At 44.3% G+C, this 23709-nt stretch overlaps 1 protein-coding gene across 3 annotated transcripts in view; it reads left to right on the top strand.

Annotated features, from left to right (window-relative positions):
• The first annotated feature begins 1904 nt into the window (after positions 1-1904).
• DDHD2 (DDHD domain containing 2) overlaps positions 1905-23709 on the top strand; it is a 112391-nt gene continuing 90586 nt past the window's right edge. For 2 of the 3 annotated variants that reach the window (XM_075346382.1, XM_075346381.1), the window contains exons 1-2: positions 1905-1985; positions 20916-21302. In XM_075346382.1, coding sequence (XP_075202497.1) covers positions 20967-21302 — 336 coding nt within the window. In that variant the 5' untranslated portion in view covers positions 1905-1985; positions 20916-20966. The remainder of the gene's footprint in view (positions 1986-20915; positions 21303-23709) is intronic. The other variant, XM_075346383.1, reaches the window with a different exon arrangement.

The raw sequence follows: 23709 nt of genomic DNA, 5'->3' as shown, positions 1-23709 counted from the left end.
TAGGCTCAGACATCTGCCTTTAAAGGGAACCTGTCAGCAGAAATTTCGTAATAAACCTAAAAGATTCCCCTCTGCAGCTCCTGGGCTGCATTCTAGAAACGTTCCTGTTGCTATTTTGCCCCCTTTGAGAACTAAATAAATAGTTTATAAAGTCTTACTTTTTGTATGCAAATATTTTTTTCTGTACACAGGGGCGGGCTGTCTTGCGTCCGTTAGTCACCCTCCTGCCGCTTTACACTGTCCCCCATCGCTCATTTCCATACTGAGGACGGCGCCAGTGCTCCTGAGGTCTCGCGCATGCGCAGTGCCACTCTCGTGGTACTGTGCACAGTGTGACCGCTGGTGACGTGATTGCGCAGGCGTGAGATTATGGGCGGCGCTGTGATTGCCATCAGCAAGTACCCGCCCATAATCTTGTGCCCGCGCTTTACCCTCTGCCTCCACCGTTCTGCGCAAGCGCTGGCCAGATTAACCCACGTCACCTATTACCCATGTTTCCCTGGAGCAGGAAATAGATGGGAGGAGCGGAGCACACCACCGATCAACAGGGTTCATCTGGCCAGAGCTTGCGCAGAACGGTGGAGGCAGAGGGGATAGCACGGGCACGAGATTATGGGCGGGTACTTGCTGATGACAATCACAGCGCCGCCCATAATCTCACGCCTGCGCAATCACGTCACCAGCGGTCACACTGCAGTGCCGCGAGTGTCGCACGGCGCATGCGCGAGACCTCGGGAGCACTGGGCGGTGTCCTCAGTATGGAATTGAGCGATGGGGGATGGCGTAAAGGGGCAGGAGGGCGACTAATGGACGCAAGAGAGCCCGCCCCCGTGACCATAAAAAAAGATTTGCATACAAAAAGTAAGACTTTATAAACTATTTATTTAGTTCTCAAAGGGGGCAGAATAGCAACAGGACCCTTTCCAGAATGCAGCCCAGGAGCTGCAGAGGGGGAATATTTAGGTTTATTACGAAATTTCTGCTGACAGGTTTCCTTTAACCAAAACGATCAACACTACTGATGATCACCGTTGTTAACCTCTGAAATGCCAGTGTCAATCACTGAGGACAGTATTTAAGAGCCACGATCTGGTCTGTGTGGGCACTCATTGCCCCCCACTCTCGTTGCGAACATCAGGGGGCCAATGGGAGTCCACAAAACTTGGGGGCCTGCAGAAGGCCTTGTGATTGCTCCTGGGGCGTCATAGGAGACCGTTAGTTTTATTATATACACCAATACCGCAGTATCGCAGTATACAGTACAAGCGATCAGATGATCGAAGGTTGAAGCCTCCTTGAAGGGACTGAAAAGTAAAGTGAGGAGTGAAAACAAACAAATCCCCCATTTTTCCCAGTTGTAAACGCTGTAAGGAGGGAATAGAAATCAACACCCCAGAATCGCAGTTTTTGATTTGCAGCAACGCCACAAAAAATGTAATAAAAACTGATCAAAATATCATATCTGCCCCCAATGAGTGAAAATAAAAATGTCCTCCCGCTACGTAGAAATCGCACAGCTCCGTGGATGGAAAAATAAAAAAATGACGGGTTTGGGAAATGGCTAAAAGACTCAGTGTGAACACGCCCTAACTGTGGAAAAACACATCGCGTTATTATCACTTCAAGTGGTTCGTGGGCAAACAATATGGCCGCCTGCAGTGGTTGTGAATGGGGAAAAAAAAAATCTGCTGCTTATATAGTAATACAGTCAACCCTTTGCCCGTATGCGTGTGTAACTTGGCTCATATGTTGCGCTGGGTGACAACGATAGTCGGAATCGTAGTACTGGCAGCTTGCCCTGACTAGTAATGGCGTTTTTCAGCTCAGAACGGGACAAGTCTCGCGAGAAATCATCTCGCTACACAACGAGGGGGCGTGAGAAAGAACACGTGATGCTTCCGTCACAAAACATCGGGCTGTGATCACGTGACAGTGGGCGGCGCTTGGTGCCAGAGTGTCTGATAGAACATGGCGGCCTGCTAGTGGTAAGTGCATGTACTGTACCGTTATGCCCGGCCCGCTGTGCCACAGGGCGCCCTCTAGGGGCCGGGGGGGAGATTGTCTGACGGCGGAAGTATACAGACGGCGCTGTCTTATGGCAGGAGTGACGTGTATTCCGCCCCATAGTGTGTGCTGCAGTGTTGTACGGGCTGCGGTCACGTGATGTATGGTGGGCGCAGAAGTAATCATTGTATTCCTGAGCGGCGCAGGATAGACGCTGCTATACAGTATGTGCATTGCAAAAGTATTCAACCCCCTAAAAAAAAAAACCACATCAGATTGTGGGAAAACCTTAATATATAATATATATATATATATATTTTGTTTAATATAATGTATAAAAAATATATATAAAGTATTTTTAGAGCACCATTGATTACATAGTGCTGTATGGGGGGGTTGCAGCAGCTCGGGTGATGATGAGGGGGCAATGGGGGTCATTCTAGGCTGTAAGCTTTCTTGGAGTGATAGATTTTCAGATTTTGTCTGAAGGATCAGAATGGCATGGATAATTGGATGGTTTGGGGAGCAGAGAGGATGGCGGAAGCTTGGAGGTGGCTGGATGAGGAGCGGATAAGTGAGGAGGCGTGGGGAGGACCGGAAATTACATGCGGGAAGATATTGGATTAGGTCGGGTATATACGGAGGGGGCAGATTATGGACGGTTTGGTAGGTCGGTGTTTTAGGAGTTTGAACTGGATACATAGGGGAATTGGGAGCCAATGGAGGGATTTGCAGGGGGGAGAAGTGGATCAGTCGGGCACCTGAGTTAAGGTGGGCCTGGAGAGGTGCGAGACTGTTAGCAGGGAGGTCACAGAGGAGGAGGTTGCAGTAGTCCAGGCGGGAGATAATGAGGGCATTCAATAGCATTTTAGTAGATTCAAGGTTGAGGTAAGGATGGAAATATTCTTGAGTTGAAGGTGGTGAGAGCTCAGATGTGTGGTGTGAAGGACAAGGCAGGGTCCAGGGTCACGTGGGTGCCCGATACAGGGGAATGTGTGAAATTAGTTATTGTGGTAGATACATCAGGTATGGGAGTTAGGTGAGATGAAGGGAAGCTTTAGGAAGTAAGAGGAGAAGGAGGAGGATATGGCTGATAGACACTCCAGGATACTGGACAGAGAGGTGACGTCTGGGCCAGAGAGGTAGATCTGAGTGTCATCAGTGTATAGATGGTACTGGAAGCCATAGGACTTTGAGTTGTCCCAGGCCAAAGGTATAGATGGAGAATAGGAGTCCCAAGACAGAGCCTTGACGGACTCCAACAGAGAGCAGGTGGGATAAGGAGGTCGTGATGGGATTTGGTCAAGTGCACAAGTGGCGAGGTGAGATATACTGTGTGTGTGTGTGTGTGTGTGTGTGTGTGTGTGTGTATATATATATATATATATATATATATATATATATATATATATATATATATATATTAGATAGAGAGAGAGATATACCCTTTAGAAGCACATTCGGTGTAATACATTTTCTTTGGCTTTTTAAATCACAGTTTTTTTTATTTCATTAGTATAGAGCTTGAAGATGTGCACATTGCAATTGTGAAAACTAACACATGGCAAAAAAAAAATAAAAAAATATCCAAGATTATAAAAGTTATTTTATTAAAAGATTGTTCCCGCAGTATTAAAGGAGTTGTCCACCCTTTCAGAAAATCCCACTTCCTGGAAGCCATTAGTTATCTATGCAGCTGTCTGTGTGAGTCTAGCACCGAATCTCCGCCGCTCCACTTATTTTCTGGAGCACTGACGTTACCTCGACAGCACTGCCGACAATTGGTGAGCCCACTGATTGGCTGCAGCGCTGTGGACATGATTTTCCTGCAGACAATAGCCGACAGCGGGAGCACGGCGGAGACTCGGCGCTGTATCTGAGGAGGGTGAGTAAAGTACGGTGACTTTTGTGTGTGTTGTTGTTTGTTTTTTTTTTTAACCAACTTAAGCACGTGGGGCAAAGGTTTTCTGAAAGTGGACAATCCCTTTAAAATATCCACCTCCTCTCTTATCATTGTAGAGCCAGTATTCTGGATTCCTAAGCCCGAATCTCAGGATTGAGGGGGTCCCGGTGAAAGGACCTCCCTCCCCCCCAAAAATCAGAATGTTATCCACCTAATGGATAGGGATTCCTTAATATTTTGCTAATAGCCCCTTTAAAGGAGAAGTAAATACTTTAGCAACTCACTGTATTATTTTTCGGGGGGGATACAGGAAACTAAGAAGGAGTGGCAACAGCCTTACGATTAATGTTTCTAATATTGTGCTATAAAGTCCTTGACTCGTCCCCGTCCGTCACCGGGCTCCTCAGCTGTTTTCTAATTATATATGCTGGCTCGGGGCCATCGATAATGGCCTCCATCACTCTGCAGGGTTGTTTCTCAGCTTTTACTGAGAAATTGGTGTAATTATCCAGTCCCCTAAGGCTGTGTTCACATTGAGGTTTTTTTTTTTTTAGCTGATCCTTTCCAAAAGCACTTAAGTTACCACAATGAGTTTGGGTGTTGTGTATTTTTCCTGCGCCCCCAAAAAATCGCAACGTCTTACAGTTCCGGCCCCCATGCTTTAAAGGGAACCGGTCACCAGTTTTTTGCCCTATAAGCTGCGGCAACCACCAGTGGGATCTTGTATACAGCATTCTAACATGCTGTATATAGGAGCCCAGGCCGCTGTGTACAACATAAAAAACACTTGATAATGCTCACCTAAACCGGTCGCTGTGGTGGATGTGGCCCAGATGGGAGACTTCGTCCTTCGGTGCCGGCGCCACCTCTTTTGGCCTTCTTTGTCGCCGCCTCGGTCGTCCTTCTGAAGCCGTGGTGCTAGACGCGTCCGACGTCATCCACACTCGCCGGCATTCAGGTCCTGAGCAGGGCAGATCAAAGTATTGTAGTGCGCCTGCGCGGGACCGGCGAGTGTGTATGACGTAGACGCATCATGCACACAGGAGTCAGAAGGAGGACGAAGATGGTCGAAAGAGGCGGCGCCGACACCGGAGGACGAAGACGCCCATCTGAGTCACATCCACCGCAGCGACCGGTTTACGTGAGTATTATAAAGTGATTTTTATGTTGTACACAGCGGCCTGGGCTCTTATATACAGCATGTTAGAACGCTGTATATAAGAGCCCACTGGTGTTGGACACAGCTTATAGGGTAAAAAACTGGTGACAGATTCCCTTTAAGACTCAGCATAAACTGACCTGCGGTGCGTTTATAAAATCTGCGCCATTAATTTTTCTTGCAGGTTTTTGTGTGTGGATTTTCCCCATAGCGGTAAAGCATTAGATGCGGAAAATCCGCAGGTAAAAAACGCAGATAAACAACACACGACCGTATCGGTAAAGTTTTGTCAAAGCCAAATACCTGGAAGTATCAAAAACGACCAAACAGACAAAAAACACTGCAACAAAAAAGAAAATCTAAAACATCAAAAACTCACTAAATACTCATTATGGGACTTTAGCCGAAGAAAACTCTACTGATCATCTTGGGATATGAGCAGATGGCAGAAAAATGACGAGGGGGATTCTCCCGAAAAATTTTTTGTTGTTTATGTAGAAGTTTTTCCACTCGCATTTTTTAAAAAAAATTCTCGAAAGAAGTTTGGAAAAATGTCTGGTGGGAAAATTAAAGTCACGTCTTTGAAGCGGCTCACCATGGAATCCACTCAGAACCAGGCACTCAAAAGGCTGCAAAAAACTCTTCAAAGAAAGGACATCTCCAAAACGGGACAAGTAAGGAGCTTCCCCTTAAGGCCCCGTTACACGCAACGACGTATCTAACAATATATCACCGGGGTCACAGATTCCGTGAAGCACATCCGGCATCGTTAGCGACGTCGTTGCGTGTGACACGCATGAACGACCGTTAACGATTGAAAATACTCACCAAATCGCCTATCGTTGACACATCGTTCATTTTCAAAACATCGTTGATTGTTGAGGACGCAGGTTGTTCGTCGTTCCCGAGGCAGCACACATCACTACGTGTGACACCTCGGGAACGACAAACTACAGCTTACCTGCGGCCGCCGGCAATGAGGAAGGAAGGAGGTGGGCGGGATGTTACATCCGCTCATCTCCGCCCCTCCGCTTCTATTGGGCGGCCGCTTAGTGACGCTGCTGTGACGCCGCATGAACCGCCCCCTTGGAAAGGAGGCGGTTTGCCGGCCACAGCGACGTCACTAGGCAGGTATGTCTGTGTGACGGCTCCTAACGATATTGTGCGCCACGGGCAGTGATTTGCCCATGACGCACAAACGACGGGGCGGGTACGCTCGCTAGCGATATCGCTGCGTGTAACGCGGCTTTTAGGCCTCTTTCACACATCTTTGAAAAACACAGACGTTTGTTACTGACGTGATAAAGGTGTGTATGTCCCTCCGTGTGCTGTGATTATTACACACGTGTGATCTCTGTGTGCTATCCGTGATAATACACAGAGATCTATTCACCTGTCCTCGCTCCTGCTGTCCGTGGTGCTGATATCTCCTGCTCTGCTGTGTCCGGCCGCCGCTGTCTCCCCTCTGCAGCTACTTCCGGGTCGGCCGTACAGTGCATAACTGCATATGCATGAGAATAATTAGCTGGCCTGGAAGCAGGAGATAGCAGCGGCCGGAGACAGCAGCGCTGGATAAGGTGACTATAAAAAGCTTTCTTATTTTAAATATACATGATTTTAAGGGATCACACCATAGTGTGGGTCCTTGGGACATCAGTGATGTCAGAAAAAAATGGATTTATCTCCGTGCTGAGCACACAGACACGTGTGTACGCCGGGTGACACAGTCATTGAAAAATCACTGATGTGTGCGCAGACTCATTGATTATAATGTGTCTGCGTATGTCCGTGATTCTGGTACGTAGAAAAACTAGCACATACGTACCAGAATCACTGTCGTGTGAAAGAGGCGGTTGACAAAAATTGCTGTCTTTACCTTTAAAATCTGTGTCAACATAGTCTTAAGCCCGCTTTACAAGCTGCGACATCGCTCAAGTGATCTCGTTGGGGTGACAGAATTTGTGACGCACATCCGGCCGCTGTAGCGATGCCGTTGCGTGTGACACCTATGAGCGATTTTGCATCGTCGCAAAAACGTACAAAATCGCTCATCGGTGACATGGGGGTCCATTCTCAAATATCGTTACTGAAGCAGTAATGAAGTTGTTCCTCGTTCCTGCGGCAGCACACATCGCTCCTTGTGACACCGCAGGAACGAGGAACCTCTCCTTACCTGCCTCCCGGCCGCTATGCGGAAGGAAGGAGGTGGGTGGGATGTTATGTCCCCCTCATCTCCGCCCCTCCGCTTCTATTGGGCGGCGGTTCAGTGACGCAGCTGTGACGTCGTAGTGACGCTGAACGAACCACCCCCTTAGAAAGGAGGCGGTTCGCCGGTCACAGCGACGTCGTAGGGCAGGTAAGTAGTGTGACGGGTCTGGGCGATGTTGTGCGCCACGGGCAGTGATTTGCCCATGTCGCACAACCGATGGGGGCGAGTACCCACGCTAGCGATATCGGTCACGATATTGCAGCGTGTAAAGCGGCCTTAACGATATGAACATCTTTTTAAAGTGACCGAACCGATCAAGTTTTTCAAGAGGAAGACGTCTTCTTTTAGTTTTTTTGTGGTTATTTCCTTAGCACTTTTTGACAATTTTGAGCACTGTTTTTGAAGTGTCTTCTTTTTTTTTCCCCATTCATATCAATAAGAGACGGATGTCCTGTACCTAGCCGTGGCTGCTATCAGAAAATGGGGCAGCTCCAGAACTGAGCATGTTCGGCTGGCACAGAGAACAGACGATCGGGGTCAGGATTTGGGTGTCAAATGTTGGACCTCGGCCGATCAGACATTGATGACGTATCCTAAGGATAAACCATCAATGTAAAAGTAGTGGACAGTCCCTTGAATTAGAAGAAGATGATCTAAAAAAAATAAATCAAAACGTCTGTGCACCCCTGACATAGAGCAACCAGAATAATTTTCTGTAACAGGCTCAGAGGCTCGTTACACCATCCAGTGCTTTGGACATTGGCGATTATGGACCTAAAAGTTGGTAGACTCCCATCTATATTTGGTGGGCTTTGGTAATTATTAAAGGCAATGAGAAGATTTCTTATTACACGGGGAAATTGCATCAGGATCTAAGAGGGCGGAAAGGTTTGATTTTTAGCCAAGGTGATTTTTAAGGGTTATTTGACTGCAAAGGCTCCATATACTATTTTTTCACAGAGGTCCTCATCTGCATTTTCCCACCCTCGGGATAGGGGATGACTTTGATTAATGAGGTGACTACTTGGACCCCCAATATTCTTAAGATTAGGATTTTGGAACCCCAGGAACATCATGAATGGAGTAGAGGGGCGCATGTTCATCCTTCACGTCATTCATTGTCCATGGGCCTGCCAGAAATATCCGAGTGCTGAATTTGACTTCTACATTATCCCATTGACAATGAATGGAGCAGAGGAAGAGCCTGCACACCGCCACAACATTCAGGACTGGAGAGCCCTGATCTCGAGACATGAAAGGACCCTTCAATGTCTTGGTACCATATGTAGGTGATAGCCACTTTAAACCTTCAGAAAAAAACAATAACATCCCCATTAGGCTCCATACTTCATTCCTACGTCTTTGGCTGTTTTTTAGGTTTGTACACTTTTTTTTGTTTTTCTTACATGAATTAATCATCAGTCAGACATACCTGTGCTGCGTCTTGTGTCATCCTTATCACACTTTAGTTTCCGTTCTTAAAGGCTTTCCAAAAACGTGTGAATGAGGACGTTCATACGGGACCGAGTCATGGCGCGGAGTCGGAGCACCATTGTCCAATGTGAATATCCCTCAACAATGAGCAAGCAGTAACAATAAAACGCTCCACAAAAGTTTAGGCGAAAAAGCGTCAACATATTTTACTAGTGAAAAGTCTGTTTTGTGTGAACAGTCCCAAGTGCTTGAATAAGATCGTAAAAGAGCAGTTAAGTGCCCTTTTATTTCGTCTTTTTTTTTTTTCCAGTCGATGTCCTAAATTGAGGAAGTGCTCTGTCCTTTTCTCTCCTTCCTGCCCAGTGTCACCCCAACTGTCAGTGCTCCTGCACCGGGAACGGTAGCCAGATTTCACAAATGGGGCTCTTATACAGAGGGAGGATGAGAGTGCCCCTTTAGACAGAGTGAAGGGCAGACAACTCTCTTAAAGGGATTGTCCACTACTTGGACAACCCCTTCTCATTCCCCATAAAAACAAAAAAAGCCTATACTGCTCTCTGGTGGTGGCACGGTTCTAGTGATGTCGGAACTCGTGTTCCCAGGACCAACGTGACATTGTTATGACACCCGAGACCCACGACCAATCAGTGGCGACTTCCTTCTAAGTAATTAGGAAGTCACTGGTCGCCGCAGCACTTACTTCCTGTTAATTACTTAACCCAATTGGTCATTGGCATCACGTGTCATAATGTGGGCCCCAGATACACTGGTTCTGATGTCGGTGAAACTGTGCTGGCACCAGAGGTGAGTATACGCTTTTTAATTTTTATGGTGGTGAATATGGGGAATGAGAAGGGGTTGTCCAAGTAGTGGAAAACCCCTTTAAGATTAATAAGACCTGGATGGTCCAAAATCTCGTCCTCCCCCCCCCACGAATCATAGAGTGATGATTTATCTTAGCGATATATCTCCACTTTTTGAAATGGGAATAGCCCTTTACTTACGAGGTATACGGTGCCGGCACTGGTGGTAACATCTTATGGTTTCCTAGAGCTCATTGGGGAAGCCACGTCTAAGTGTCCCAAGAACCCCTCACACATGAGCTTTTACCGCTTCTACATGGAAGCTTGACCCTATTCTATCACCTGTTTAGGACTGATGCTGATTTTAGGCCACAAGTGGCTCTTCTGAGCGCTCCCTAACTTTACTATGGGTCTGTCAGCTGCGCGGCTCCCCATGTGTCTGATCTACGAGGACCTACGCTTATTAACAGGTTCTTGCTTTAACGCTGATTGCAATCATGGGATAACCTCCGCATAAGAACATAAGAAGCCTCTTGCTCCTGACCTATGGCACAGATTTCTACATTTTTGCTCACTCCTAACTTCTTGTTCTGATTTCTTCATTTGCAGACAAGGTCAAGTGGCTTCTGTATGAAATGCTCTTAACGAAGCCGTCAGATGTCCCCTCTCTCGTAGACACACCAACTATTTCTCTCTACTCCCCCCATATACATGAATGCTTGTCTCGGCTGGATGTACAATGAGCAGAGGGGATAAGACCGGCCCTGACTTATCTGCCCGAAAATAAAGCTTAACTGTCCAACACTTATTTCCCCCTAAATCATCTGTCCTTGAGAGTCTGGAGCCCCCAATACACATCATGTCCTACTGAAATGGTTGGATGATTTTTATGCAATGTGTATGGTGACCTTACAAGATCTTACCCCTTTTCTGATATTTGATGTATATGTCCGACGCAAGTCAGGAGCCGGTGTGTGCCATATGATCAAGAAGCTAAGACTACTTCATACCCAGCAGATGATGGCTGTGACACACAGCCAGGATCTGCCTCTGAAGCCTCGTGCATACATTGGGTATTTGTTGACTTTTTTTCCTCAGTATTTGTAGCCAAAACCAGGAGTGGGTGATAAATCCAGCAGTGGTGCCCGTGTTTCTACTACACTTTTCCTCTGATTGCTCCTCTCCTGGTTTTGGCTACAAATACTGAGGTAAAAAACTCACCAAATACTGAGGTAAATAACTCGCCAAATACTGAGGTAAAAAACTCACCAAATACTGAGGTAAAAAACTCACCAAATACTGAGGTAAATAACTCGCCAAATACTGAGGTAAATAACTCGCCAAATACTGAGGTAAAAAACTCGCCAAATACTGAGGTAAAAAACTCACCAAATACTGAGGTAAAAAACTCACCAAATACTGAGGTAAAAAACTCACCAAATACTGAGGTAAAAAACTCACCAAATACTGAGGTAAATAACTCGCCAAATACTGAGGTAAAAAACTCACCAAATACTGAGGTAAAAAACTCACCAAATACTGAGGTAAAAAACTCACCAAATACTGAGGTAAAAAACTCATCAAATACTCTGTGTGTGACCGTGGCCTAACAGCTGTCAGTAGAGCAATCATGGGGTGCCAACGGGTTGCTATGGCAGCTGTGTATTTGCTGGAGACCCCGGTGCCCTCCATTACGGAGCTCAATTAAAGCCCACTCTTTTTTTTCTGTGTTTCAAAGGAAATCATTTTTGCTATATACAGTGCCTTGCAAATGTATTCATCCTCTTGGCTTTTTACCTATTTTGTTAAATTCCAACCAAAGTTGACATAGTTTTGTAATCCAATTTGTGTGTGACGTATCCGCACTAAATTAAGGAAGTGAAGTGAGAAAAATATAGGCAAAAATTAAATTCATGAAATTAAATAAAAATTGCTTCTTGCATATGTATTTATGTATTCACTCCTTTTTGCTATGAAACCCCTAAAAATGTCTGGTGCAAGCAATTACCTGCATAAGGGTAGAGTCACATTGATGTATAACTCACACGAGTGCAGCGAGAAAATCTCGCATTGCACTCGGCCTCATGTAAGACAATGCTGCAACTCAGATCTGTTTTCCCTCAGCCCTAATCGGACTGAGCAAAAATGGCAGCATGCTGCGATTGTCAGCAACAGACGTATCACTCGCACCCATACAAGTCTATGGGTGCGAGTGAAACATCGGCCTGCACTCCGATGTCATCCACGTGCAGTGCGACATACACACGCACAGGTTGACTATGGAGGAGGTGGAGGATTAGTCCCTCCCTTTGTTCTGCAGCTGTGATCCAATCGCAAGATCACAGTTGCATGACACTTGGCTCAGGATCACAGTGGGAGCCGAGGGTCATTAGCATATCGCATCCAAAGCGCTCACATTGGATGCCATATACGTATGTGACTCCAGCCTAAGTCACCTGCTTAGTAGTGATGGGCAGACTCGGACTGTAAAAGTCTGGATCCACAGGAGTTCAAAAGTACCTGTGCACTGATCCCTTACCTGGAGTTCTCGGGGAACTCTGGGTAATTAAAAAAAAAAAAAGGAAAAGAAGGTGTGATATACTTATCAGTGTTCCACGTGGCTATAACTCTACTTCCAGGGGCTGCTGATTATCCCTCATGCATATGCACTGTTTCTGCTGCCCACTGGTAGTTCCGGCATATGTGATTGGTTGCAATCAGACCGCACCCCCACTCTGTGTGACAGCGTGTGACTGCTTTCAATCACAGATGCTATCTGCATGTCTATAGTGTAAAAATTAATTAAAAAATTGACGTACGGTCCCCTCATATTATGATACTCAGCACCGATAAAAAATACGGCTACAAGCTGCAGCCCCCAGCTGTGCGCTTATCTTGACTGTGTATCAAAATAAGAGAAACTGCATGTGGCTTTTTTGTTTTAAAGTATTTAAATAAATAATATGGCGTGCTGCCCCCCCCCCCAATTTTGATACCCTGCCATGATAAAGGCAACAGCTGGGCGCTGGTATTCTCGACTGGGGAGGACCCATAGTTTTTGGGACCCCTCAGGCTAAAACTAGCAGCCTGCAGCCGCCCAGAATTGTCACATCCATTAGATTTGTCAGTCCCGGAACTTTACCTGGTTCATCCCGATTGCCCTGGTGCGGTGGCATTCTGGGTAATAAGGTGTCAGTGACAGCTCACAGCTACCACTAATCCCAAGATTAGTAATGGGAGTTGTCTGAGATCCTCCCCCATTACTGATCTATAAGTGAAAAGGAATAACACACACAACACAGAAAAAATTCTTTATTTGAAATAAAATACAAAAAAACCCCTCTTTCTCCCCTTTATTAACCCCAAAAACATCCAGTTCCAACGTAATCCACACAAGGTCCCATGTCGATTCCAGCTCTGGTACATACTGAAGGCACAGCGTGCGGCCACAGAAATGACTGCACTCTGTGTCTTCAGACAGACTGAGACGCAGTGTTGAGTGGTGATATCACTCAGTTTATCTGCGGTCACAGCTGGAGGTTCCAACGGCCCTCCACCTGTGACCGCAGATAAACTAACTGACGTTACCACGCTTGCTCTAATCCCCCTATCCCTTCTACCACCATTATAAAGCACCAGATCCTGGTCCCCATACTTATATGGGAATCTGCATCCGGGCAGATATCTGGGATTAATTCCAGGCCGGGAGCGGATTTTTTTTAAAATCCGGTTGGACCCGATGATCTCAGGTATCTGTGGGGTCCGCCCATAACTGATTAGTGAGATGAAGTCTACCTGTGTGCAATCTAAGTGTCCTGTGGTCTGTCACTATGTACACACCTTTTTTGAAAGGCCACATAGGCTGCAACACCATTAAAGGAGGCACAACTAGCCAAAAAATACCATGAAGACCAAGGAGATCATCACACACGTTAGATACAAATTGTTGAGAAGTACAAGTCAGGGTTGGGTTCTAAAAAAATATCCTAATCTCTGATGATCCCCCGGAGCACCATCAAATACATTATCATCAAATGGAAAGAACATGGCACCACAACAAACCTGCCGAGAGAGGGCCGCCCAGCAGAACTCTCAGCCCGGGTAATGAGTGCATTAATTAGAAATGTAGCACAGAGACAAAGATAACTCTGAAGGAGCTGCAGAGTTCCCAACCAGAGACTGGAGTATCTGTCCATACAACGACAATAAGCCTTACAGTCCATAGAGCTAGCCTTTATGGAAGAATGGCCTGAAAAAAGCCTTTACTTACAAAAATTGGAAGGCTAGCTTTGGGTTTGCCAAAAGACATGTGTGAGACTCCCCAAATGTATGGAGGATGGTGCTGTAGTTAGATTAGACCAAAATTGAACTTTTTGTCCACCAAGTTAAACACTGTCCGGCGCCAAGCTAACAGAGCTTATCACCTCAAGAATACCATCCCCACAGAGAAACATGGAGGTGGCAGCATCATTATGGGGGGATGTATTTTAGCAGCAGGGACAGGAAAATTGGTCGAAGGGAAGATGGATAGTGCAAAATACAGGGATATTCTTGAGCAAAACCTGTTTCAGTTTGTCAGTGATGTCAGACTGGGATGGCGGGTCACCTTCCAAAAAGACAATGACCTAAGAAAAACCCAAACAAACACCGCCCACCCACCTTCGGAAGTGTTTTGCTATGGGCCAAAAGCAAAACATTTCTGGAGGTTGGTCGGCGGTGTTTGTTTGTTTTTTTCTTAAGTCTCCGTGAACAATACATATGAGAACGCAGAATGTAAGCCAAATTTGAACCGATCAAACACTAACTGCAGTGCGCACAATGCAGATAATCACACCGAACACAGCGCTATACTCACCTTGGTGATTTTTACTTCATTTTCCGAGCCTAGAGCCTAAGGTTCGCTCATCTCTAGTCTTTAGCAGCTGATTTTCTAAACCAGATAATTGTTTTTTAAGATTTAGTTCTCCAGAACACAGTGAGGATCAAGAAACATGGAGGCCCATTCATTATTCTGTTTGTGCACTTCTTCAGTAAAAATGCTTTTCAGGCCTGCTTCACATGTCTGTGTAAAACACGTACGTAAAAAAAAATGGTACATGTCATCTGTGAGTGTGTCATCCGCGTGTGTCTTCTGTGTCCATTTTTCCTATCCGTTGTCATCAGTTTTGTTCACTGACCCATACACCTTTTATTGGCCCTTGTTATTCATGCTGCAAAAAAAACGTACATGTCTTCTTGTGTTTTGCACGGACACAATCTGTATGAAAACACGTAAGTGTGAGCAGCCCCATAGGTTACAATGGGTACATGTGGAATCTGTGTAAAAAAAAAAAAAAACAAAACGAAAAAAAAAACAACCTGATACCACACGTACTTAAAACACGTATGAGGCCTAATAATGTCTTTACTTGCTATTGATTATCTAATTTTGCGTCTTTTTATAGTTCACCTTTTCGTTAATAAAACATGTTTTTGGGGTATGTGCCCACGATCAGGGTTCACAGCGTTTTGGACGCAGAGTGTTTTCGCTGTATCCAAATCGCTGCGGTGTACAGTACAAGCACAGTGGTTGGGATTTCTAGAAATCCCATCCACTGTGCTTGTTTTTCCAGCAGCGAAAACTGACCTGCAGTGCAGCTTCCCGAGCCGCAGCATGTCAAGTCTTTGCTGAAGAGACGCGAGTGCTCTCTGCAGGTAGAACACAACGAGAGACCGCAACTGCCCAAGCCCAGATCGTGGGCACTAACAGCTGCGGTCACCTGCAGAGGAGACTTACGGCCCCACAGGTCAGGACCTGCCGCGTCCAGGACGTGTGCCCATACCCTTTGTGGGACTTTTTGAAATGTTGCGGAATACTTAATTATGCACTAGTTACCTTAGCGGAGTACAAACATCCGGCAAATGTTATTTCCAAAGGTTATTCGAATACTCGTGATGTTCGTGTCTGTATGTACATATATGTGTACTTATATAGTTATAGAGAGAGAGAGATATACATTTTTTTGTTACTCTAAAAAGGCGCACTTTGACACTTCTTTGAGTTTACGCCAATTTATCAAGCATTTTATCCTCATTTTGATGAATTTGGTGAAAGCGTACAAAGAAAGGACAAAAAAATAAATAAATGAAAACAACAACCCAAAATGATGAATTGGGGCTACAATGCATCCATATTTCTCTTATTGATCTGATGAAGGACCAACACTTCCATAATATAACTATTGTGACTGTCTACAAGCAGCTGGAGCTACAGGACACCTTTCTGGTGGACCAACACTTTGGAATTTTCTCATACCCTTCTCCGGCTTTGAGCTTCTTCCACCTACGATTGATCAGATATAGATTGGAAGGTACTGGAGGCTTATATTTTTTTAAGGATGAATCTTTTAAGCTACTGTAGATTCCTACAAAGCCAAGTTCTCCATTAGGAGATGCAAAATTCTGTCGAGAAGCTTTCAATTGGAGCTGTCAAGAGAACCAAATTTTACTTATTTGTTTAACTTATTAGACTTTTATTACTTATTTCTCTTAAATAAGGAAAGTGATCCAATATCACATGTGTGAGTGGCAAAGGTATGTTACTTTTAGGATCAGCAGATAATTTCAAGGTGAAAAAGCTTGGTGCTTTAATCAATGGGTTGACAATTGAGTGTGAGTGTCCCACCTGTTTTAATACATTATATGGAAATGTATCATGGCATGCACGAAGATTTCTGAGGACCTTGCAAAAAGAGTTGTTGATGCTCATCATCCTGATAAACCATCCAAAGCGTTTGCACTCCACTAATCCAAAGACAGACAGATTGTGTTCAAATGTAAAAATTTCAGGACCATTATTATTCTTTCCAGGCATTGTGGCATGACCATCAAAGATCCCTTCAAGAGCAAGGTGATGGATTGTCGGCGAGGTTACAAATGAACCCAAGGTTATATCTAAGCAACTAAAGGTCTCTCATCAGGAGGACACTGAATGACAGTGGTGTACATGGTGCGTTTGCAAGGATAAAGCCAGTGCTCTCGAAAAAGAACCTTGCTGCCCATCTGCTATTTGCTAAAGGTCACCTGTATAAGCCCGAAGGTTACTAAAGTAACGTTTTGTGAATGGATGTCTTGCTAAATTCTACTAAAAAGGGGCTGAAAGCCCGTACTTACGAAGCGCTCACTGATATCCTAATCAGGCACGAATACTAATATTCTTTATAGCAAGATACTATTTATTTTAATAGCACATGAATATAATCAATGGTACATAGGCATTTAGAACTATAGTCATAGAAACTTATACAATAACAGAAATATGCATCAACATTACCGTTTGTTGTAGCAATCCTTTCACATCGGAGGGAACTCGAGTTAATGATAAAGGAATCAACATCATGGCATCTTGCATCACAGGAACAGTGCGTACAGTTCAATGTCCTGGAAGGTTTCCCTACATTAAGCGAGTCCGGTGTAATTTTTATAGGAAAACTTTGTAGGTTGTGTTTAAATGGTCACCAGCATGTGACAGCTGAGTCATGTTCATGTAACTTGACCACAAACTGCTGTGGGCACCGGCAGCTTCCTGCACATTTCCTGCACATCCTGCCAGTTGACAACTGGCCGACCACAGTTTGACCATAGTGTTAGTGAAATATTGCAATGAGCCGTAAATTTCATATGCAAGCTTCCTTAAACCTGTCTTTAAGCCAACCACAAGTTTCCGGTAAGTGGAACTGTAAATGTGACTTCCTCATTATCTTAAAACTGCTTCAAGACATGTATTCTTTGGTCATCATATTGGCCTTTCAAAGGACATCTCTTTGATACTGAATTATTGATAGGTCAAATAATATCTGGGATCACTCCTATCTTTTGATTATGATTCCTATCTAATTACATTCAAACTTCAGTCATATCACATTGGTATCACAATGGATGAGACCAAACTAGAGGTTTTTTTTTTGTTTAATTGAGAGATGTTATGTTTGGCGAAACATTTGGGAAACATGGTTGTGTTATCATGATTTGGTAACGTTTTGCTGCATTTGCGCCAAGACAGCCATCATTGATGGAACAAGGAATTGTGAATTGTATCAGTAAACTCTAGGGCAGACCTGGGCAAGGGGTGGCCCGCGGGCCACATCCGGCCCGCCTACTCTCTGTAACCGGCCCGCCCATCTTCAGCCGGTGCAGTGGAGCCGGGCTGCAGCGTGCCGGGCAGGGAGAGATCCTGCAGCTCCGCACAGTCAGTGCAGGCAGCGGAACGCAGGAGTCTCTCCTCTGTTCCCTGCCGGCACTTTCTCTGTGACACGCGCGTGCTCTGACGTTGTCAGTACTGTATAGCATGTGTCATTTCAAAAGTTCCCGCCCGGCAGGAGAAAGAGCAGCACAGCGGGGGCCTGAAGAGAAGCAGCGGCGGAGGCCCCTCGGAGAAGAGCATCGGCACAGCCAGGGCCCGTAGAAGAGAAGGAGCAGCTCAGCGGGGGGCCTGTACGGAGGTGCCTGAGGACGGGGACGATGATAAGGGAGAGGTAAGTAGTGACTAATAAGCTGAGGAGGGAGAATAGGGGGGACTGGTGACTAATACTGGGGGTGTAGTGGTGTAGTTTTACAGGTGTAGTATATGGTGTTGTGTATATAGTGGTGTAGTACATGGGGTGTAGTGATGTAGTTTTATTACAGGTGTATTATATGGGGGTGTAGTATATTGGGGTGTAGTATATTACAGGTGTAGTATATGGGGGTGTAGTATATTACAGGTGTAGTATATGGGGGTGTAGTATATTACAGGTGTAGTATATGGGGGTGTAGTATATTTCAGGTGTAGTATATGGGGGTGTAGTATATTACAGGTGTAGTATATGGGTTGTAGTATATTACAGGTGTATTATATGGGGGTTTAGTATATTACAGGTGTATTATATGGGGGTTTAGTATATTACAGGTGTAGTATATGGGGGTGTAGTATATTACAGGTGTATATAGGGGTGTAGTGATGTAGTATATTACAGGTGTAGTATATGGGGGTGTAGTGATGTAGTATATTACAGGTGTAGTATATGGGGGGTGTAGTGATGTAGTATATTACCGGTGTAGTATATAGTGGTGTAGTATAATACAGGTGTAGTATATGGGGGGTGTAGTGATGTAGTATATTACAGGTGTAGTATATAGTGGTGTAGTATATTACAGGTGTAGTATATAGGGGGTGTAGTGATGTAGTATATTACAGGTGTAGTATATGGAGGGGGTGTAGTGATGTAGTATATTGGGTAGAACTGAGTTAATTATATTAGTCCGGCCCTCTAAACCAATCCCAATTTCTCATGCGGCCCCATGAGAAAATTAATTGCCCACCCCTGCTCTAGGGGAAAAAAAAATGGCAGGATATCTGACACGCTAGGTATGGGGAAGTACCAAGCTAGCGGTGAAAAGTCAGGGAAGGGGACCCCTGCGTTTAGGGAAAAGGGAGATGGTGACCCCTGACCAAACCTACTGCTGATCCCTGGGGTCGCTAGATAGGTTCCGCACTTATACGCTCAGCCGGACACCTGACTCTAGGTATCCCTAGTGCTGGACCCCAAATAGGGAACAGGTGGGATGAAATCTTCGTCAGCCCCATTAAACACTAAAGGAAGACACAAGGAGGACACACTGGAAAATGCATGAACTAATTATCCATTGATGACTCAGGTAGAAGTTCAGCAAATGCTTCAGCATTGATACTTCAGATGAGAACAAGCCACCTTCTTGCAACCAGAGGTAGAATGAACTGATTAATATCACCAGTCCAGGGAAGAAAGGAGTATTTAAGCATCAAGAGAGTACTGATGATCAGCAACTGGGTGGAATAAGGGCTTCGCTGGGTCTTAAAGGAGGAGTGACGAAAATCCAGCAGGAAAGCTACCTATTACAATGAATACTGACAGCAGGAACAACAGAAAGTCAGGAAGCATTCTGTGCAGGCAAACGCTGTGACCTTCTATTGCCAGAAACCACATGACTGTCACCCATGACAATATCTGTTCATGAGCTTAAGCTCAAAATTACATTGATCATGTAGCAAGACAACAATCCAAAGCACTTGCTTGTTTTACAAAATAATTATTAACAAAGAATTAAAGGTAAAGTTTTGGAATGGCTTAACCGTGATGCTATCGAAATGTTGTGGAAGGACTTAAAGTGAACAATTCTTGGGAGAAAACCACCAACATAAGAGTTGAAGCTGTTTTGTACGGAAAATCGGCTAAAATTCCTCCAAGCCGTTGTGCCTGACTATTACTGGAAACCTTTAGATGCAGTTCTTGCTTCACGAGTGGGGCACACCAGATCCTGGAAGCAATGGTTCCCATACTTTTGCCACTCACAGATATGGGATATTGGATAATTTCCCTCAATAAAAAATGAGACCGTCTAATATTTGTAACTAATTTGTTTGACTTATTTGGACTTTTGTGAAAATCTAATGTAGTTTTAGGTCAAATTTATGAAGAAATATGGAAAATTCTGAAGTGTTAATCTTTAAAATGCCTCTGTATCGCCATTAGACAGCAATATTTGTGTAGCCAGTCTGTGACAACCGTCTATGTCCATGTTGTCCCTTTCAATAAGTCTCTACTCATTTTCGACTCTCACGTGCCTCATTTTCGCAAGCTTTTTGTCACTCAGACTATCAGCTATATCTCCTAATGGCCATCAGACTATTCCGCAAATTGATTGCCATTACTTTAGATGACTCGTGCCAAAAATGAAGCAGTCACTTGATAGATATGAATATTTATTTTTTGTTTGTTTAGCCAATGTTTGTTAAAATGTAATTCCTAAATTTTATGTGGTCCTAATAGAAATGGAAAGACGTCCGCTACTCTGGTGGAGTCAAAAACTGGAGTAGTGTCCCACCAACTGTGAAACATCTGATCATGTATGGTCGCTTTTGGATTACAACCTTGCCAGAGGAATAGACTTCTGTCATGGCAAGTGTATACTGGGTGCCACTGCCAAATTTACTATTTTGGCAATATGTGTTCATCATTGAGCTCTGTATTACCAACATGTCCCACAAAGGTGTTATAATGTGGGTTTTTCGCAGTATTGACCCAACCGAATTGCTTGTGTATTGACTATAAGGCTGTGTAATCATTTGCCGTACAAGTTCCCACTACGTTACGACCTGCAAATGGCTGGCAGACGACACCGCAGATAGGAATGGCCGATCTTCATAACAATTGTTTTAGGACGGAAAGAGCTTTTCTCAGTCAAGTGGGTGACATTGAGCCAATATATGCTATGACATTGGGGAAGTTTCCGAACATTGCCTGCAGGATTGTAGAAGGTATCGGCACCTTAAATAAAAGAGCTACTACTTTTCTAGAAGTCAACCCATATGCCTCGTTGAGTAATTAAAGTTTGTTTGACTTGTAGATAAGCCTCGGGGTACAGTTCCATGGTGGTCATCTGGTCATCAAAAGCAACATGAAGACCAAGCAACTTTCTCAAGACATTCGAAAAAGAGTTGTAGCGCTCCACAAAGCTGGAGAAGGGTATAAAAAAATTTCAAAGGCACTGACTCTCCACGTAAGCACCGTGCGCAGTATCGTGGTCAAATGGAAGACCCACCACACTACAGAGACTCTACCCAGATCAGGTCGCCCTCCTAAGCTGTGCAGTCAAGTACGCCGGAAATTAGTTGAGGATGTAACACTGCAGCCATTATCGACCCTGAAGGACCTTCAGAATTCCGCTTCCATGATGGGAGTCCATGTTCACACATCAACAATAAGTCGTTCCTTACACAGAGACCCAATTTATGTGGGTTATATTTTTATTTCCTCTAATTCTTAGTTTTATATCTGTTTTCTTTTTATCTCTAACTGTTCTGTACTGTTTTTAACCAGCATGACAATAGGCTATATGAAAGTTACCCAAATGTTTAGCTTGAATGGTATGAGGTAGCAGTCATTTTTTCAGAATTGGGTCATCAGCGTTCAGTGGGACACATCTCTTCTGTAATTTGGTTAGTAGTTTTCACAATTTACATTTCTGGAATGTTATTTTTCATTTTAGCCAACTCTTAATGTTATCACGACCATCTATGAGCTGCTAAGAAGCTTTTGTGTAAACACCCGTTGAGGCAACCAGTATAGTATGTCTCCCAACCTCCCTACAATCACACCATACTAAGTTCGCTCGTGTTTTTCATTGCGAAAAAGAGAGTCCATACTAATCGGCTTTTTGGATAAGCCACCAGTGGATCAAAGAGCTTGGGTAGTTGAAATCCAACTTGTTGGGAAAACCTAAACACATTATATAATCAGCTGGTCCCGATTTGCAGATTCGACCAATATACATTTATTATTGTTGGCCGTATTAAAATTTTTCCAGTGCCCCATAAATTATAATCCCAACCGTATTTAAAGGCTCATTCAGATGTCCATGCAAATCGGTCTGAGCATGTACCACTAGTCCATGGACTGACCGTCGCTCGCTTGAGCAACATCATATATTTCTATGAAGCTGTCACGCTTGTGTCGGAGAAAGTTGCTTGGGTCGGAGAAAGTGGCATTGCGATCCGAGATCGGAAAAAATTGCGTGAGCTTTAGCTGTAAGCTAAAAAGACCAGCTTGAGTACACAATTTACTAAATATTCATTTGCATACATTTTTGGAATTTTGTGTGCTCTTTTCGTCCTGAAAATAAGCCTAAAGCTAATTTTCTTTTTTAGTTTTTTAACTTTTATTTTCACCTGTGATTTAAGTATAAAAAGTTTGATTATCAGTTAAAAAATTTATTTTTAAAATGGCTTGTTAGGATATTGGGATAATAAGGGATTTCCAAGATTATCTTTTTTCCTTAACTAGTCCAAAAAATATTGGTCTTAAGTAGAGATGAGCAGACCTGTTGAAGTTCGGGTTTGTCGGGTTCAGCTGGACTTTAGATAACTTTCTGTTCTGGACCCAAACTTGACCTGAACCCCAATGGAAGTCACTGATTGGGCAGTTTGGCTCTCTGCCCACATACAACCAGCCATACACATAGCAATTTCAGAGAAGGGTAAGCTTTTTTTTTTTCTTTTTTTTTTTTTGTGCACACTACATCCAATAACGCTGATTTTACCCTCAGTGAGAGCCATTAAAAAACACTACAAGCGGCTCGAACAGCGCCAACCACCGAGTGCACCTGACACAGCCATGCTCGAGCAAGTGATTTGCATGCGTAAAGCACCCAAACTCCGAACTCGAACATTGATTTTTTTTTTTTTTTTTAAAGTCTTTGTTCGTTGTGAACACCAAACTTTACTGTTCGGGTTCGCTCATCTCTAATCTTAAGCTTACAATTTACTTACTCTTAAAGTCACTTATACAGTGATTCTTCCTCCTGTGACCTCTTTTTCATTGTTCAGATGGGTCAGTAGACCCCATGTCGTACATAGTTTGTGATCTCTCCTTACTGGGCTACTCACACCATGTACGACGTGCTCGTCCAAATGCATGGCATCACTGCAGACAACTGGTGGTTCTCAGGCCGCATGTATATTTTTCGCTATGTTGTGTATATACCACACATGCTTTGACGAAGTGACCTCGTCTGTACATAAGGAGGTGAAGGGGGAGAGTTGTGGAAAATATACGAGTATATATATATATATATTTTTCCTGATCATCAGCCAATTTAAACATGCTGCAGATTAGCCAAAGTGCTCATTCTGTGGATGATTGTATTGTTCATCCAAGGCAGTAAATAAATTGTCATTAACACATTTTCCCTTATAAACGGTATATGCTGCTCACAACATGCATGCTATGCTGTATGGCTACAAAACACTCGTATTAATGGAGTATTCTCACATTGTTTCTTGAGCAGCGTACAACTCTGCAGTCTCCTCACATCCTGATTTCTGGCAGGGAGGGCACACCTCCTTGAATGACAGTTCTGGTGAGTAGCAGCATAAGTAGTATGAAGCTCAGCACAAGTTATGCTGTAACACATGCAGCTGTCAGTGGCTTGTTCTGAGTCTACACTGTTATCACTGTTCATTACAGGGCTTTTGAACGTGCACACAGCTGAGGAAAATGAGAGCTGTGATTAAGAGAACTTCTATGGAAGCTGTGTGTGGTGGGGACTGGTGATTTATAACAGCAGTTTGTCAGCAGCTGAGGGAGGGAGGGGAGCAGATAACTAAGTAAGGGCCGTTTCACACTTGCGTTGTTTTGACGGA

Source organism: Anomaloglossus baeobatrachus, chromosome 4 (genome assembly GCF_048569485.1).
Source record: "Anomaloglossus baeobatrachus isolate aAnoBae1 chromosome 4, aAnoBae1.hap1, whole genome shotgun sequence".
In the NCBI taxonomy this organism is placed as follows: domain Eukaryota; kingdom Metazoa; phylum Chordata; class Amphibia; order Anura; family Aromobatidae; genus Anomaloglossus; species Anomaloglossus baeobatrachus.
Note: the sequence above shows the minus strand (reverse complement) of the source record. Positions and strands in the feature narration are given on the sequence as shown.